This window comes from Rhizomucor pusillus, assembly GCF_041956525.1.
Source record: "Rhizomucor pusillus strain CBS 183.67 unplaced genomic scaffold VTP01scaffold_2, whole genome shotgun sequence".
NCBI lineage: Eukaryota > Fungi > Mucoromycota > Mucoromycetes > Mucorales > Lichtheimiaceae > Rhizomucor > Rhizomucor pusillus.
In genome coordinates this window covers 1,291,077-1,307,374 of record NW_027192144.1, presented here as the reverse complement: position 1 = coordinate 1,307,374, position 16,298 = coordinate 1,291,077, and the positions used below count along the sequence as shown (strand labels likewise).

Below are 16,298 nucleotides of genomic sequence, written 5' to 3'. Positions count from 1 at the left end.
AAAAGGGGTAAGATATGTCTCGGAACACCTAGAGTGTGTTCGCATGGGTTTGTCATTCCACAGCTATTAGCAGCAAGGACTAGATGGGGAAGCTATATTAAAAAGGATAGCAAAGAAAAAAATTGTCTTACTTTATATTCTTTATTTCTTGTCTTCTTTTTCTCGCATCTTCTTCTTTAATCCGTATATAATTTGTTTGAAAAGACCATGTCAGATGCTGGCTCTCCCAATCGGCGGCAGCATCGAGCAATCAATATGCATATGCCACCAATGTAAGTGAAACGTGTTTGTATGTTTAGACGATCCCTTTGTAACACAACATGTCAACAAGGCCTCAGATCACAGGATATGGTTATCTTTCATGCAAAAGAACACGAGATGCACACAGCGATCTAACATTTAAACATTGTAGCTCGCGACGAAGCAGTAACAACGCTCGATGAAGCAGACTGGGCAGAGGATGGCAGGAGCACGACTACGTGGGATAGTGGCATTCCTGGTCGCAATGCATCCCCTTTTTACCAAGGTTCTAATTTTTCTGATTCTGACATTTATGGGCACGTACGGGATGACATTCACAACTCTGGCCGATACCTGCGGTGTGCTCCCTCCACGGAATCGCTCGTGCAGCTTATTGAGAACAAACGACACAGAACGCCAAAGAAGCAGCCTAGCAGTAATTTATCCTCCAACGATACACTCGTCGGCAGCAACAGCCATCAGTCGAACGGATATCCTTCATGGGACACCAACGTCATGCCTCCGCAGCAGATCTCTCGTATCTTTACACACTTGAAAAATACCTTTGGTTTCCAACACGACAGTATGCACAACATGTACGATCACCTTATGGTTATGCTCGATTCAAGGTCCTCACGTATGCCGAGCGATGTTGCGCTAAAATCGCTGCATGCCGAGTACATTGGTGGCCCACACGCCAACTATCGCAAGTGGTACTTCGCTGTGCAACTCGATCTCGACGAAGCGGTCGGTGACCAGCATGCAGCGACGCACGTGGCTGAAGAAAACGGTGCATCGCAGCAAGCGGTGCTGCAGCTGGCCGAAAAGCAGTGGCAGACAAGCATGGAGAACTTGACACACACGGATAGGATCCAGCAGCTGGCTCTTTGGTTGCTGATTTGGGCAGAAGCATCCGTGATCCGGTTTTGTCCCGAAGCGCTCTGTTTCCTATTCAAATGTGCCAAGGATTATTACAACCCACAAATGACCGAAACAGCGCCCGAAGGCGACTATCTGGATACCATCATCACACCTCTCTACAATTTCATTCGCGACCAGTCGTATACTCTCAAGGACGGGCAGTATGTCAAGCGCGAGCGCGATCACGCCGATACCATCGGATACGACGATGTCAACCAGCTGTTCTGGTACCCGACCTGTCTCAACCGACTGCGGCTGGAAGATAAAAAGACACGCTTGATGGATCTCCCGCCCGCCGAGCGATACCCGGCCTTGCGCTCGGTGCGATGGCAAAAGGCGTTCCAAAAAACATTCAAGGAAAAACGGTCGTGGATGCACATTGCCGTCAATTTCACGCGCATCTGGATTATCCACATCGTTGCCTTTTGGTACTACATTGCTGCCAACGCGGACTCGGTGTACCTGTCGAGTGACAAGGAAGAGGCCGAAAAGGAAACTCCTGTAAAATTATCCATTGTCGCGCTAGGAGGCGGCGTTGCTACGCTCTTGGTCATGCTCGCTTGCCTTGTAGAATATGTTTATGTGCCAATGACGTGGCGCAGAGCCGGTATCCTCTCTCGTCGGTTGCTGTTTTTATTTCCCATCTTGTTGCTCAACGTCGGCCCGTCAGTGTACTGCGTCTATTTTGATCGAACAAGCCCGATTGCCACTGCGGTTTCAGTCGTCCAGCTGCTAATCAGTTTGGCCACAAGCGTGTTCTTTGCCATTATACCCCAATCAAGACTGTTTGTCCGTTTCCGGAAACAGGATGCGCGAAAGACAATGGCTAGCCAGACGTTTACCGCCAACTTCCCGCACTTGAAACGCATGGATCGATTGATTTCAATCGGTATCTGGGCGTGTGTCTTTGGTTGCAAGTTTCTCGAGTCGTACTTCTTTTTGGCCCTATCATTCAAGGACCCGCTGACCGTGATGGCCCAGATGCGCGTTCAAAACTGCCGCGATCCAATTGTCGGCACCGCTCTGTGCACATACATGCCTGCTATCGCGCTCATCTTTATGTTCCTAATGGATTTGGTCCTGTTCTTCTTGGATACGTATCTGTGGTATATCATCTGGAACACGGTGTTCTCGGTCGCAAGATCGTTTTATCTCGGTATCTCCATCTGGACCCCTTGGCGCAATATCTTTTCAAGACTGCCCAAGCGTATCTATGCAAAGATCTTGGCCACGTCTGAACTCGAGTTGACATACAAGCCAAAGTTCCTTTGCTCTCAGATCTGGAACGCCTTTGTTATCTCCATGTACCGTGAGCATTTGCTTTCTGCAGACCATGTGGCCAAACTCTTGTATCAACAGGTATGTGTTATCGTTCGTTACTTTTTCTAGAAAGCAGACTGTAAAGCTAAATCGATTATAGGTTCCCGAGAGCGCCGATGGCAAGCGTCGATTGAAGCCGCCGACGTTTTTTGTTTCTCAAGAAGACGTGGCTTTCAAGACAGAGTACTATCCTCAGCACAGCGAAGCCGAGCGACGAATGCAGTTCTTTGCGCAAAGTTTAACGACACCGATGCCCGAACCGCTCCCGGTACCCAACATGCCAACTTTTACAGTCATGACACCGCACTACAGCGAAAAAATCCTGCTCACTTTGCGTGAAATTATCCGTGAACAGGACCAGAACACCCGCATTACGTTGCTGGAATATCTAAAGAAATTGCACCCGTTCGAGTGGGATAATTTTGTAAAGGACACCAAAGTGTTAGTAGACGAAACAGCAACGATGCAGGAAGGAATTCACGAAGACGACGGCGAAATGAGTTTATCTTCTGAAAAGACTAAGCGAGCTACAGCCGATGACCTACCTTTCTACTGCGTTGGTTTTAAATCATCCGCTCCGGAATACACGCTTCGCACACGGATCTGGGCTTCACTGCGCGCGCAAACATTGTACCGCACCGTCACAGGCTTTATGAACTACCACAAAGCGATCAAGTTACTGTACCGCGTCGAGACCACTGACCCTGCGCCCGCAGACAATGGAGACAAGGTTGACTCTGAAGCCGAGCACGTTGCAAGCCGCAAGTTCCGTCTGCTCTTGGCCATGCAGCGCTACAAGTCGTTCAACAAGGAAGAAAAGGAAAGCGTCGAGTTTTTGCTGAGCGCGTTCCCTGACCTACAAATCGCATACCTTGAAAAGGACAGCGAAGATTTGTATTACTCTGTGCTTATTGACGGCCGCTGCCCCAAGCAACCTGACGGCGAGCGCGTTCCCAAGTACCGCGTACGTCTGCCCGGCAATCCTATTCTCGGCGACGGCAAATCCGATAACCAGAACAATGCCTTGATTTTTTACCGCGGGGAATATTTGCAGCTCATCGATGCCAATCAAGACAACTATCTCGAGGAATGTCTCAAGATCCGTAACGTACTTGGCGAGTTTGAAAATACCTACCGGGCCGGCGAGTCGCCTTATGCTGCAAATTCGTTTGATGCGCCTTCCAACGGACCGGTGGCCATCGTCGGTGCCCGCGAGTACATCTTTTCAGAAAACATCGGTATACTTGGCGACATTGCTGCTGGAAAAGAAAAGACATTTGGTACACTTAGCCAACGTATCATGGCAACGATTGGTGGCAAGGTAAAAGAAAGAAAAGATGAATATATATTTTTCAAACTAACAACATGATGGATTTAGCTCCACTATGGCCATCCGGACTTTTTGAATGCCATCTTCATGACGACCCGCGGCGGTGTGAGCAAGGCTCAGCGAGGACTGCACTTGAACGAGGACATCTATGCTGGTATGAACGCCTTTAGCCGAGGAGGACGCATTAAGCACGTTGAATATTTCCAATGCGGCAAGGGCCGTGACCTTGGCTTTGGATCCATCCTCAACTTTACAACCAAGATTGGCACTGGTATGGGTGAACAAATGCTGTCCCGCGAGTACTATTACCTCGGCACGCAACTCCCACTCGACCGATTCTTGACATTTTACTACGCCCACCCTGGTTTCCACATCAACAATATTTTCATCATGCTGTCGGTGCAATTGTTTATGCTTGTTCTGCTTATCCTTGGCGCCATGGGTATGTCCTTGACAGTTTGCGAGTACAACCGCGATGCGCCTCCCGATGCTCCACTCGAGCCGGCTGGATGCTACAACCTGGTACCTGTGTTCGACTGGCTCAAGCGCGTAGTGATCTCGATTTTCGTCATCTTTTTCGTCTCGTTCCTTCCACTATTTTTACAGGAACTCACGGAGCGCGGCTTCTTCCGAGCGATCACTCGCCTGGCCAAGCATTTACTGTCCTTCTCGCCATTCTTTGAAATTTTTGTTACCCAGACGTATGCCCACTCTATCCTGAGCAACTTGACCTTTGGAGGCGCGCGGTATATTGCTACGGGCCGTGGATTTGCAACAACCCGAATTCCGTTTTCTCTACTGTACGCTCGCTTTGCCGATACAAGCATGTACTTTGGCGCACGTAGTTTGCTAGCGCTTTTGTTTGCATCCATCGTGATATGGATCCCGCACTTTATCTACTTTTGGATAACTGTGTTTGCTCTCATCCTATCGCCTTTCCTGTTCAACCCGCACCAGTTCTCGCTGACCGATTTCCTCGTCGACTATCGCGAATTCCTGCGTTGGCTGTCACGCGGCAACGGCAAGCAGCATGCTTCCACCTGGATCGATTACTGCCGCTTCGCTCGGACGCGCATCACAGGCGTCAAGCGCAAACAGCTCGGTGATCCGCAAGCCTGGAACAAGCAGCACCAGCCACGTGCGCGTTTCGGGGTCATATTCTTCTCTGAAATCGCCATTCCACTTGCCCTCGCTGCCATATCTGTAATTGCCTATCTGTTTGTGCGAAGCTTTGACGTGCACGATGCTTCCCGCGTGAACAATGGACCGAGCGCATTAATCCGCGTGGCGGTTGTAGCCGTCGCACCTATCCTGCTCAACGCAGCCGTGCTTGCTGGTCTGTTTGTGGTGTCTCTGCTGGGCGGATCGATCGCTTCATTCTGCTGCGGTGTCAAGTTTGGCGCAACCATCGCGGCTATCGCGCACAGCTGGGCGGTTGTCAACCTTGTCATTTTCTTTGAAGCCTTGTATTTCCTCGAAGAATGGAGCTTTTCTCGCACCGTGCTAGGTATGGTCGCTGTCGGAGCCGTCCAGCGGTTTATATTCAAGTTGATCACCGTCTTGCTCTTGACTCGCGAGTTCCACCAAGGACACAGCAACCAAGGATGGTGGACTGGACGTTGGTACGGTTTAGGGGTATGTATACAATTCACTTGAAGCACCTTGATTTGGATAATTGACGAGATAATTTTTTACGTTTAGCTTGGTTGGCATGCACTGTCGCAACCCTTGCGTGAATACGTCTGTAAAATCGTGGAAATGAGTCTATTTGCAATGGACTTTGTACTGGGTCACTTTATCTTGTTTGCGCTCTTCCTTATTTGCCTGATACCGGGTATCGATCGATGGCACTCGCTCATGCTGTTTTGGTTACGGCCAAGCAAGCAAATTCGAGAACCTATCTACTCGATAGCCCAGCGGAAACGGAGACGGCGCATCGCCATCTTTTACGGTACACTGCTGTCTGCCATTATGCTCTTGTTTTTGGGGCTGTTGGTTGCACCATCCGTTATCGGGCCTCGAGTCCACATCAACGTCAAGCTGCCTCTTTAATTTTATTTTATTTATTTTCTTTTTTTTTTTTTGTCATGCACCTTCTTTCATCCGCCGCAATCTCCCTCCCTCTCTCTCACACTCATCATTATCTGCACCACCATACAAACAATTGCACTCTTCATGTTTAATAATAATATTGATAAAAAGGCCTGTTTTATATTATATATCTAGCAAAAAGGAGAACATGCTCTAGTTCACACGCTTGGTATAAGTCTTCCACAGGCCTTCACGCAGCAGATACTTTTGGACTTTGCCTACGCAACCGGATTAGCGAGTTTGAAATCCTTCACGATAAGTGGACATACCCGTGCTAGTCTTTGGTATAGAGTCGACAAAGAAGACCTTTGACGGGCACTGGGGTGGAATGCAGTCTAAGTATATAAACAAACGATAAGGTTGTTTTCTTCAATTTACCTTGTATCCAGCCAGATATTTGCGGCAGTGAGCGATCAATGCTTCTGCTGTCAAAGATTTGCCGGGCTTCAAAACGACGTATGCAAATGGCCGTTCGCCCCATTTATCATCTGGCCCCGCGACGATGGCGCTGAGGAGACATGATGTGAGTATATATTCGAACGTGACAAACCATGGATTTCTTACCATTCCATGACCTGTTCCAGTCTGACAATGACACCTTCAACCTCGATGGAGCTGATATTCTCGCCACCAGAGACTATCACGTCTTTGGATCGATCCACAATCTCCACAGCGCCGTCTGGATGTCGCACCGCAAGATCACCAGTCCAAAATACACCTCTGCGGAAAACGCGCTCGGTCTCCTTTGGGTCTCGGTAGTAGCCGAGCATGGTCTGGTTTCCGGTCATGCAAATTTCGCCAATAACTTGCCCGTTCGCAGGCACATCTTCGCCAGTTTCCTGGTTTAATACCCGCATTTCATCGTCGCATATGCCAGCAAAACCTGCGCGAGCCGCCATGATGTGCCTCTGATCCTTGGGAAACTGCTGTAAATTGTATGGATCGTACGTGTGCGCCGCGGGGCCGTAGGTCTCGGTAAGGCCATAGACCATGGTTGGAACGATATTTAAAGATTCCAGGCGTTCAATCAATGTGCTCGACAAGGCGGCACCGCCGCTAAATGTTCGCACGGGGCGCTCGAGACGGCTAGCATCCGGATGGTTGCATAGCTCGTTTTGCACGGTGGGTGCAGCGCAGTAATGTGTGACTCCACGCTGCTTCAGAAGCTTCCAGATTTGCGTATAGTCCAGTTTATTCAGCATGATTTGGGTGCCTTTAACTCTCTTGTTAGTATGTCACATTTCAGCTGCAGCTTATCTACTACTACTTACTGCCTACGGCGACCAAAGCCCACAGGTAATTCCATCCTATTAAATTTTTGCCGCGAGTTAGTCTGCGCAGCGTGTACCTACATTTGATGAGCAAAATTTTACCATTGCAGTGAAACATTGGAAGTGTCCATAGATAGACCGATTCAGGTGCGAGCTGCGCGTCTATGCAGTTCGCGAGCGCGGTCAGGTAGCAGCCGCGGTAGGTACACTGGACTCCCTTGGGACGACCGGTCGAGCCGGAAGTGTAATTGATAGAAATCAATGCATTTTCGTCTTGGGTCAGCGGTAGGTCGTTCCACGATAACCGCGGGGAATCACAATTTTCCAGCAGTTGCTCATATGGACACGGCGGGTCTCCTTTATTCTGGTAGTTTGCCACGTCAATCACCTTGACACTCGACAAGACCGCCGGAGAAAGCCGATCCTTCAATTCTTCTTGGACAATGACTATCGATGCTCCCGAGTGCTGAATCACATACTCGAGCTCTGCAGCGACGAGGCGGGTGTTGAGCGGCACCAACACCGCAGCTGCAGCCGGAACCGCAAACGATGCTTCCAAGTTGGCAGGTATATTTTGGCACAGGATCGCAACACGGTCGCCTGGCTTGACCTTGTAATCATTGATAAAGATGTTGGCGAGCTTCAAGACCCTATCACTGAGCGCCGAGTAGCTGTACGATCGGTCGCCGTGAACCACCGCTGTCTTGTTTGCGTACACCATGGCACTGCGAAGCAGGAACCGGATAGGATCCAACGGTGTGTAGTACGGTACCTGGCCTGCCTTCCTCTCTACGCGTACTGTGGAATGGTTTTGTTAGAGATTATTACTTTGCTAACCACTCTGCGAGAGAAAGATATCTTCGAGGGGTCTATGATACTTGCGTCTTTCAAAGGATGCGGCAGTGGGCTGTGCTCCTCCCGCTAGGTGTGTCGCGACACTGTTCAACCTTCGAGCAGCAATATCGGACATGTACTGTGAGAAAAAAGAAAGAGATGTGAAGAAAGGGTGTGCTGCAGATCCGGTTCCCATGTGAAGCAACAGGGAATCTGTCATCATCAGCGTGAGAATTGTTTGCTTACGTACTGCTTTGTACTATATGCATCTTGACGGCCTCAGCTTTCAATTGCATGAATGATGTTGCTGTACTTTATTTATGCTCCTGTGAGGAGACACTAAATAACTGTATGGGGTTTGTTTCAAGATAGCAAAGACTTGTCTGCTACAACGACGATGCCATGCTCTTTGGATGCGGTGCTTTAAGTTGTTTATGCTGTAATAAGGTTTCCACTTCCTCCTTTGCCTTCCGTTTTAGACTCCTACAACATTCTCGTCTGTTATTGCGAGCTCCTTACACTACAACTAGATGAAATTTTTCTATACAATATTCTTATCACAGTCCTTTTGCATATGCATTAATAAAGTTGATTCCAAGAAGCTCACCGTACGTGTGAACGGTGGATATGCAACATGATAATAGTATATCTTTTCAGACATAAAAAAATTGCACACGAAGAACACAGTTTCTTTTTGTCGAATTGATCCAATCAGTAAATAAAAAATAAGAAAATAGTACAAGTAAATGTGTTTGCATAAGAGACTTTTTTCTTTTCTGGATAACTTTTTTCTTTTAAAAGAATCCTCCGTCATCTCCACCGAGCAGGCCATTGCGTGCCAAAGTGTTTGTAAGATGATGTGGGACTTGCTTTGATTTTTCTTCCTCGCGTTTCTTGTCGAGTTTCTTTGCAGTCAATGCACCGAGACCCTTGAGATAGTCGACGAGGCGTTTGTGGTTTCCTGATTTGGCCATCTCCAACGGCGTAGGAACCTTTTTGGAAACGTAAGCATTAAAGTCGCAGCCGAAGCGTTCGACGAGCATGGTGACGACCTCCAAGCGGCCGTTCTTGGCAGCCCAGTGGATTGGCTGTTCGCCGCGGTCGTCAGGTTGGTCGACGGGTATGTGACATGACCGTGCAAAGAAGCCAACGAGGTCGGTGTGTCCAGATGCACATGCATAGTGAAGAGCCGTGGCGCCTGAAAAAATATACTTTAGATATAAGACTCACATCGATTGATTCATAGACGTATTCTTTTTACCTTGACTGTCGGTGATGAGGTTGAGAGCACCTTCAGTGTATCCAACGATGAATTCAACGACAGCAGCGTGGCAGTGTTCAGCCGCAGTGTGGAGCGCGGTCTTGCTCTTGCTCCCCTGACCTCGTGCATTGATCAGATCGGCACCAGCCTGCACGAGCTTTTGCAAACCAGCAAGCCAGCCCACACTGGCAGCCACGTAGCACGGCGAGACTTTATCGTCTTCATTCTGGCTGAGAGTCATGGCATTCGGGTTGGCCCCTTGCTGCAACAGCAGATCCAAAGCGCCAGATGCTTTAGTGACAACAAGTGCGTGAATCATGCCGTAGCCATATTTCACTGCTCCCGTCGAAGGAGACTGCTTTGCCGTATTGGGTGATCCTCCGCGCCGCAAGAAATTGCTAATGATCTTCTCGACTGTGACGTCGCTGCCCTTGCTTTTTGCAATGGTATCCCACAAGGCATCAGAACCGCCAAACAGCAGAGGATCGACTCGCCGTTGCTGGATCATGGATGAGCCAGTGTAACCATTCGCTGAAGTCGTGGATCGCACAGGCGTCATTGGCACAGAGTAGACTGAGGTTCCTGTTGAAGAAGAAGAGCCGCCGGGCCCGCCAGCTGCTGATGACATTGTGGAAACTGTGGAAGGCGAAGAGTACGACGAGTGGATGGATGGATTGTGCTGCAGAGGTCGCCAGTTACTATTGTTATTCACACGATCGCTAAAGGACGATTCAACGCTGTATATACTCTGTGTGCCTGCATGTCGCACAGGATGGCTCGGTTGCTGTCGCAACATCGGCTCAGCGGGTATATGCCCACTGGTTGCTGTGCTTGAAGATTCTGTAGAAACGACGGATGCTGGCGGAGCTGGCCAGTATGACGCTGCTGTTCCATGTTGTTGTTGATGTTGCTGCTGCTGCTTCTGCTGCTGTTGAAGATGATGTAAACCTAGCGATGAAGAAGAGTTTGTAGATGCGGACGACGATCGTGACGGCAGGGTTGCCCGAGGCGGCGGGTGGTGCTGGCTGGCAGCAGAGTCGTAGGATATAGTCGAAGGTTGCGGACTTGTGGGTGTCAGCGGGTAACTGGCGAGCAGCCCATGTGAAAGATGCTGCTGTTGCTGCTGTGATGGTGGTGGTGGCGGTAAGGGCTGCTGTTGTTGGGGCGGCGGTGGTGGAGGCGGTGGTGATGGATGATGATGATGGTGTTCTTTTTTCAAGTTGTCGTACTTGTTTTTAAAGAATTGCATTTCACGCACTGCTTTTTCATATCTTCGCTGATGTTCGTCGTTGAGTGTTTTTAGATGCTCGTTCTCTTGCTCCAAAAGTTGAGATCGTTGCTGCAGCATACTGACGAGTCGTTCGTGGTCGATGAGGAGACGTTTCAACTCAACGTTGAGTCCTTGCCGTAATTTCTCTTCCTCGACCTGCTGTATAAGCTGAACGAGACACGCTCGAGCACTGAGCGGGAGCTTTTCATCTTGTTGAAAGTTCATTTGATCAAAGGAGCGGCTCAGTTCTTCCATAAGTTAGTTAAATGTAAATAAATATATAGATGGAGGAATACGGAGAGAGGAGAAAAAGAAGGTATGAAAAGATGGGGTGGTGTGTTCGCTGCTGCTGTGCCTTGTATTTGATGGTAACGCAAGGTAGACCGGACCTTCGTTTTTGGGTGTGAATTATTTTGCCCAACCTTAATTTGCAGCGGAAAAGAAACAAGAGATTGCGGCTACTCCCACTTGTCAAAGAAAAAAAAAGCCCTTTTTAATATCAAGAGAACAATTGAATTGCCTTTTACGTTTAGAATCCCTAGGAAAGAAAAAACCTGTCACTGAAGGGGTCCAAGTTCCTGTATCCGCCTTCCCGCCATCCATCGAGATATTCTATTGCTACGACGACGCACCCCATCCTCTTTTGTCTGGACATGGTGTGACTAGAGCTATTATTATGCTCTTTTTTCTGGAACCCGGATTTTCATATATCGCGGCAGCGGTATTTTCTCCTCTCTCTCTAAATGGTTTGGTCTCTTTCTCTTTCTCCTGTCGCGTCAAGCTGACGATCCGCTGCTGCTGGTTTGCTCGACGGGGAGGGGGAAAGAATATTATCCTTTTGCCCCCCTCCTTTCCCATCAATTATCTCTCTCCCCTTTGATGCTTTCTTTGACAAGAAGAAAGAGGAAAAACGTATGCTCAGAAACACACACGTCCATTGCTTCGCCTCCTTGTTCCCTCCTTCTGCTTGTCTGCTTAAATGTCAGATTATCAAAAAGTAATTATCGAAATTTTGCAGACAGCAAGTAAACAAAAAATTCCATTGCTCCATGTTACACCGTGCACTCCACAGACCAGCTATATTTCTAGAGTTGCACCAACCACTGAACGCGAGATTTTCAGATGTATTGGATGCATATGGTGGGCGGCGTCCTTGTTCTCCATTATACTGGGAACGGACTCCTTGGGATACCAAATAACCTTTCTCCCTTCCTTCTAAACAAGGAAGACCAGGATGTCATCCTGATCCCCCAGCCAGTCAGTCCCGCTGGCCCCTAACAAGCGGCGTTCAACTTTTGTTACTTTTACTACTGCTGCTGCTGCTGCTGCCGCCGCATCCGCTGCTCCGCAGCTCGTGCACGCATCTCCCGTTCCATCCTCTGCCTTGCTTCCGGTGTCATGCTGGCCATATTAATTGCTGCATTGCTTGCAGATGGACCACCTAGTCTCTGAGCACCCATTGGACTTGACAAGACCTGCCCTCCACGGCGTATTTTTTGTTCAAGTTGCTTCTCTCGTTCTTTTTCTTCGCGCAGCATCCGTTCTTCTTCAATCTTTCGGCGACGCTCTTGATCACGCTCCCTCTGTTTTCGCTCCTTTTCCGCCTGTGCAAGCTCAGCCTCTCTTGTCAAGGGACTGGGGACATGCGCTTCGTTTAACCAGTCCCATCGGTCCGGCAGATCGCACATACATCTTCTGAACGCGTTCCGCGTATCCTTGCCTTTGCAAACATCGTACGCAGTCTTGCCTGCCTCGTTCTTGATCGTTGGATCGGCATCCAGTTCGCGTATCAATGCATTAACCAGCAATGGGTGGCCCCAATGCGCCGCTAAATGCAACAAGCTGGGAAATCGCTGCAAATCTATATCTTCCGTTGGTAGTAGCTTGCTGCGAGATATCTGCAGCAAGCTAGCTTCATATTTCCGAATATGTGATAGAACAAGTTGTTCCTTTCCTTGCTTGACAAGCGCAAACAGCTTTTCTAATTCTGGGGATTGTGCAGTGGTGGTAGCAGTAGGTTCCTGGATTCTAGGAGGAGCATTTGTCTTTTGCGTCCGGGATATTCCCAAATTGAGCTGCTCCACACGCTCTGCAAGCTTCTGCTGATGCGCTACTATATCCGTCTCGACAACCTTCAAGGTGCATAGCTCGATAAACACTCTGCGGATCTCATTCAGGGTAGGCCGTCTTGTTGTAAAGGGCACATTTCGAATTTTAGAATTTTCCCGGCTGAGAACTGCACCTTCGTATCCAAAAACAATTTTTTTGTTGTTGCTAGGAGCGTGCAGGAACACAAACTCGCTAGCTTCAATGTGGCTCTTCCACTCTTGCAGAATTTCTTGGACCTCCTGCTTGAGCTTGGCTTCATTGTACCGTCTGATCTGCGCACCCGCGGAATTAGCTGCTCCTTTTGCGTTATCGTTTGCAGACTGCGCACCTCCTTGCTTTCGACGAGCTATCAATCATCGTCAATAAAATAAAATTTAGCATAAAATTAATCCTCCACTGCATTCAAAAGAAGGCAAAAGAAAACTCTTACTTGTATAGCGATGGATCGTCCTGTGTGCGATCAGTTTGACCTCGGGCTCAGTGAAACTATGCACGTCCCGGATACTCCGGTTAACGTCAACGACGCCACCAGCAAAGTGGCCGCCACCCAGCATGATCACAGTCCAGTATCTTGGGCGACCTTCGTAATGCTTGGCTTGCAAAGCATTTAAGGACGTAGAGGAAAGTAACGTGCGATAAACACCAAATACGAAATTTTGCGTAATGCTGGTTGCCGCAAACCATTCAACCGATGAGAACTTTTTCGCGACAGGGAGCAGCATGACTTTGTTATCCTGCGACGTTGCCTCTTTCAGAGCAGCAGCCTCATCCATCGCTCTCTGCTGCTTGTCGATCAGCGCATTCAGGTTGTCCTGTCCATTATCATCGCTGTCACTGTCATCCTCCTCCTCGTTTTCTTCAGAGCCAGATATGCTTTCAGAAAGATCTAGTCAAACGTTAGTGATCTGATCCATCGCATGACTGCTGCGGCCCATATCCTTTTTTTCTTACCTGAAAGCATTTCTTCAAATTCTTCTTGGGAGACAGGAGTCAAGCCAAGGGTAATTTTTCGTTTGATATTGTATCGATGCCAGTCAGTCGCATAGTGTTTTCGATGCTCCTGCTTGTCAGACAGATCAAACTTGACATTGCAGGTACGGCATTCGAGTGCTGCGTCGCCGTCTTCTGTTGGAATAGTCTGGGTATCTTCTTGTTTCTGCAGCGCTTCCTCCGTCACGGGCTGAGGATTTGCTGAAACGGCTCGGTCAACAATCGTGAGTGCATTCAGGAAATCGTCCGGCAAGTGTAGGATACTTGCAGGACGATGCTGCCAGTCGAAGGAACGCATAGATTTGCTGCTGCGGCGTTCCATTCATGGAATCAATATCCTTCAAATTTTCGGACGGCGCTTCAATCTGGGCTGCGACTGTGGAGGAGGGCCAAAATGTACGATGATGGTGGGGGAAATTGGTACTCGTTATTTTCTCGCAATGTCAGCAGCGACCTCTCACGACGATTGGAGCACGAGAGAAAAATTAATACTCTCCCAGGCTGTATATCGCTACGGCGAGAATAATTGGTCGCAGATCGCGCGGATCCTACGAAATCATCCGCTCCTCAGCGATCGCGGACCGGACTTCTTTACGCAAAAGGTATGTTAACCCACGGTGAATGCACGCGTGCGCGTCTCTCTCACCCCTTTCTCTCGTGGCTGACATTCCTTCCAGACATGCTCTTTGAAATTTCATTTGTTGGTGGAAGAACTAGAAGCAGAAAAGTAGGGTTTTTTGTCTCTCGGATATACTCGAAACATGAGACTCATGCAGCCGGCGTATATAGACGACAGCAACGTCAGGAAGCACAGCAAGCAGCGGCAGCAACGGCAGAGGATATGCCAGCGGTTATAAAACTAGCACGACGATTCTACCTTCAGCACCGAGAAGACTTGCAATCAATACTTAAGGAGCAAGAGGACAAGATACAGCAGTTAAAACAGGATATCGACGAGATCCAAGCAGGAAAATGGGATGAACAACTGCAGCAATACTTTATGGAAAAGAAGAAGGAAGAGGAAAAACGAAAAGTAGAGGAAATGTCGATAGTCTCACCGGCACCCGATGCAGAGACCACGCAAGATGCAACACATGTCAAAAAAGAGGAGGAAGTGGAAGAAGAAGAAACACGAACAGCAGAGCAGAGTGATGAGAAACAACAACAACAACAACAACAACAACAACAACAACAACAACAACAACAACAACAACAACAACAGCAACGGCAACAGGAGCAACAGCAGCAGACTGTAGTAGTACAAGACGAACAGAAATCAACACGAGAGACTATGCAGGAGGAGGAAAAGCAACAAGCAGAAGAGCCTCCAAAGATTGCTCAAGACAACTTGGCTAGCCAGCAGCAGCCTGAACCAGATACCCAAATTACATTGCCATCATCATCGACAACTGTCGAAAATGAAGAAATACCGACCAAACCAGCGTCGCCGACGTTTACTCCAACATCTCCGTCCGCCGAACCTGGATCCCAACCGCAGCAGCAGCAGCAACCAACAGTTGACACCACAGCAGTAACAGATGTTGTGGAAGCAGCAAAGCCGGCCGCCGATGATTTTGGCTCGTTATCATCTGACGAGAGTTTCAAATCCGCAGTGGTGGAACTGAGTCAGCAGCCGAGCGAGGCAGTTGGAAGTTCCAGAACTCCAGAGCAACATCCAGAGCAGCAGCAGCACGCGACGAAGGAGTCTGAAGAAAAGGAGCAAGAGGAGGAGAAGGAACCACCAAGACCGAGCAAACGATCATATGCAGAAGCGGAGGATGAGGAGCAAACATCGAAGCGCCTGCGTCTCGACATACCAGTGGAGGTCAATGAATCTGAGTCGATGATTTTAGGAGGTGGGTTTTATTATAAAGTAGGGACAGACTGCAGCAAAACTTACACAATCAGTTTAGATAAAGAGCAACTCTCATCTGAGCAGGATCTATCAAACGCAGAAGAAGCTGCAGAACCGCGGGAAGATCTGATTTCAGGTACCGTGAATAGGGAGATCATTTCTTTATTGTCCAACAGCAACTGATGATGAGATTTTAGAATCCAAATCACCGGAAGCACCCACTGATCGTCAAAGCATTGCAGATGGGGAGAGCGTGACAGGCAGTGAGAGCAATGCCCCTACACCCACATCCACCACAACCACGGCGGGAAAACGGCAACTCAAGGATGAGCAAAAGCAGCAAAAATCTTGGCAAAAGAATATCAGCTTGATGTGGCGAGAGATTGCTAATCACAAGAACGGTGCAATGTTTATGAACCCAATCAAGGAAACCAATGCTCCGCGATACTACGACATTGTGAAACAACCCATGGATCTCAAAACGATCAAGAGTCGGATCAAAAATGGGGTAAAGATCTGCGTGACCTGAGATTATAATTAGTTTTTGGCTCATCATCATCAAATTATAGTCTATCCGAACGACGGTGGAGTTTGAGCGCGACGTGATACTGATGCTGACAAACTCGCTCATGTACAACAAGGAAGACACAGAAGTGTATCAAATGGCACGTGAGATGCTGGAGGATGTGACCGAGCAAATGAAACTGTTCAAGACCGCAGACAGCAATTCGGCAACTAGTTCGCATACCCGAAAAGCTTCAAATGTACGACAGAAAAGTATAACTGAGTAGTAATAGTTCCGTGTA

The 16,298-nt window shown here is 48.5% G+C and overlaps 5 protein-coding genes across 5 annotated transcripts; 2 read left to right on the top strand and 3 right to left on the bottom strand.

The window, feature by feature from the left end:
- Positions 1-207: 207 nt before the first annotated feature.
- On the top strand, positions 208-5,863 carry VTP01DRAFT_4620 (uncharacterized protein; the record flags this gene model as incomplete). The annotated part of the gene is made up of 6 exons (XM_069383322.1): positions 208-272; positions 332-351; positions 413-2,520; positions 2,582-3,802; positions 3,860-5,446; positions 5,513-5,863. 6 exons carry the CDS (start codon positions 208-210, stop codon positions 5,861-5,863), a joined length of 5,352 nt encoding a protein of 1,783 aa, XP_069244034.1.
- A 192-nt stretch (positions 5,864-6,055) lies between these two features.
- Positions 6,056-8,143, bottom strand: VTP01DRAFT_4619 (uncharacterized protein; the record flags this gene model as incomplete). The annotated part of the gene is made up of 7 exons (XM_069383320.1): positions 6,056-6,120; positions 6,172-6,220; positions 6,281-6,410; positions 6,467-7,115; positions 7,174-7,209; positions 7,276-7,971; positions 8,056-8,143. 7 exons carry the CDS (start codon positions 8,141-8,143, stop codon positions 6,056-6,058), a joined length of 1,713 nt encoding a protein of 570 aa, XP_069244033.1.
- Positions 8,144-8,801: 658 nt separating this feature from the next.
- VTP01DRAFT_4618 (uncharacterized protein) lies at positions 8,802-10,793 on the bottom strand (the record flags this gene model as incomplete). Its single annotated transcript, XM_069383319.1, has 2 exons — positions 8,802-9,205; positions 9,269-10,793. The coding sequence occupies 2 exons, from the start codon at positions 10,791-10,793 to the stop codon at positions 8,802-8,804; spliced, it is 1,929 nt and encodes a 642-aa protein (XP_069244032.1).
- A 1,052-nt stretch (positions 10,794-11,845) lies between these two features.
- VTP01DRAFT_4617 (uncharacterized protein) lies at positions 11,846-13,959 on the bottom strand (the record flags this gene model as incomplete). Its single annotated transcript, XM_069383318.1, has 3 exons — positions 11,846-12,993; positions 13,078-13,533; positions 13,599-13,959. 3 exons carry the CDS (start codon positions 13,957-13,959, stop codon positions 11,846-11,848), a joined length of 1,965 nt encoding a protein of 654 aa, XP_069244031.1.
- Positions 13,960-14,077: 118 nt separating this feature from the next.
- VTP01DRAFT_4616 (uncharacterized protein) lies at positions 14,078-16,283 on the top strand (the record flags this gene model as incomplete). Its single annotated transcript, XM_069383317.1, has 6 exons — positions 14,078-14,239; positions 14,315-14,364; positions 14,427-15,493; positions 15,551-15,628; positions 15,690-16,000; positions 16,062-16,283. 6 exons carry the CDS (start codon positions 14,078-14,080, stop codon positions 16,281-16,283), a joined length of 1,890 nt encoding a protein of 629 aa, XP_069244030.1.
- Between the last annotated feature and the right edge of the window lie 15 nt (positions 16,284-16,298).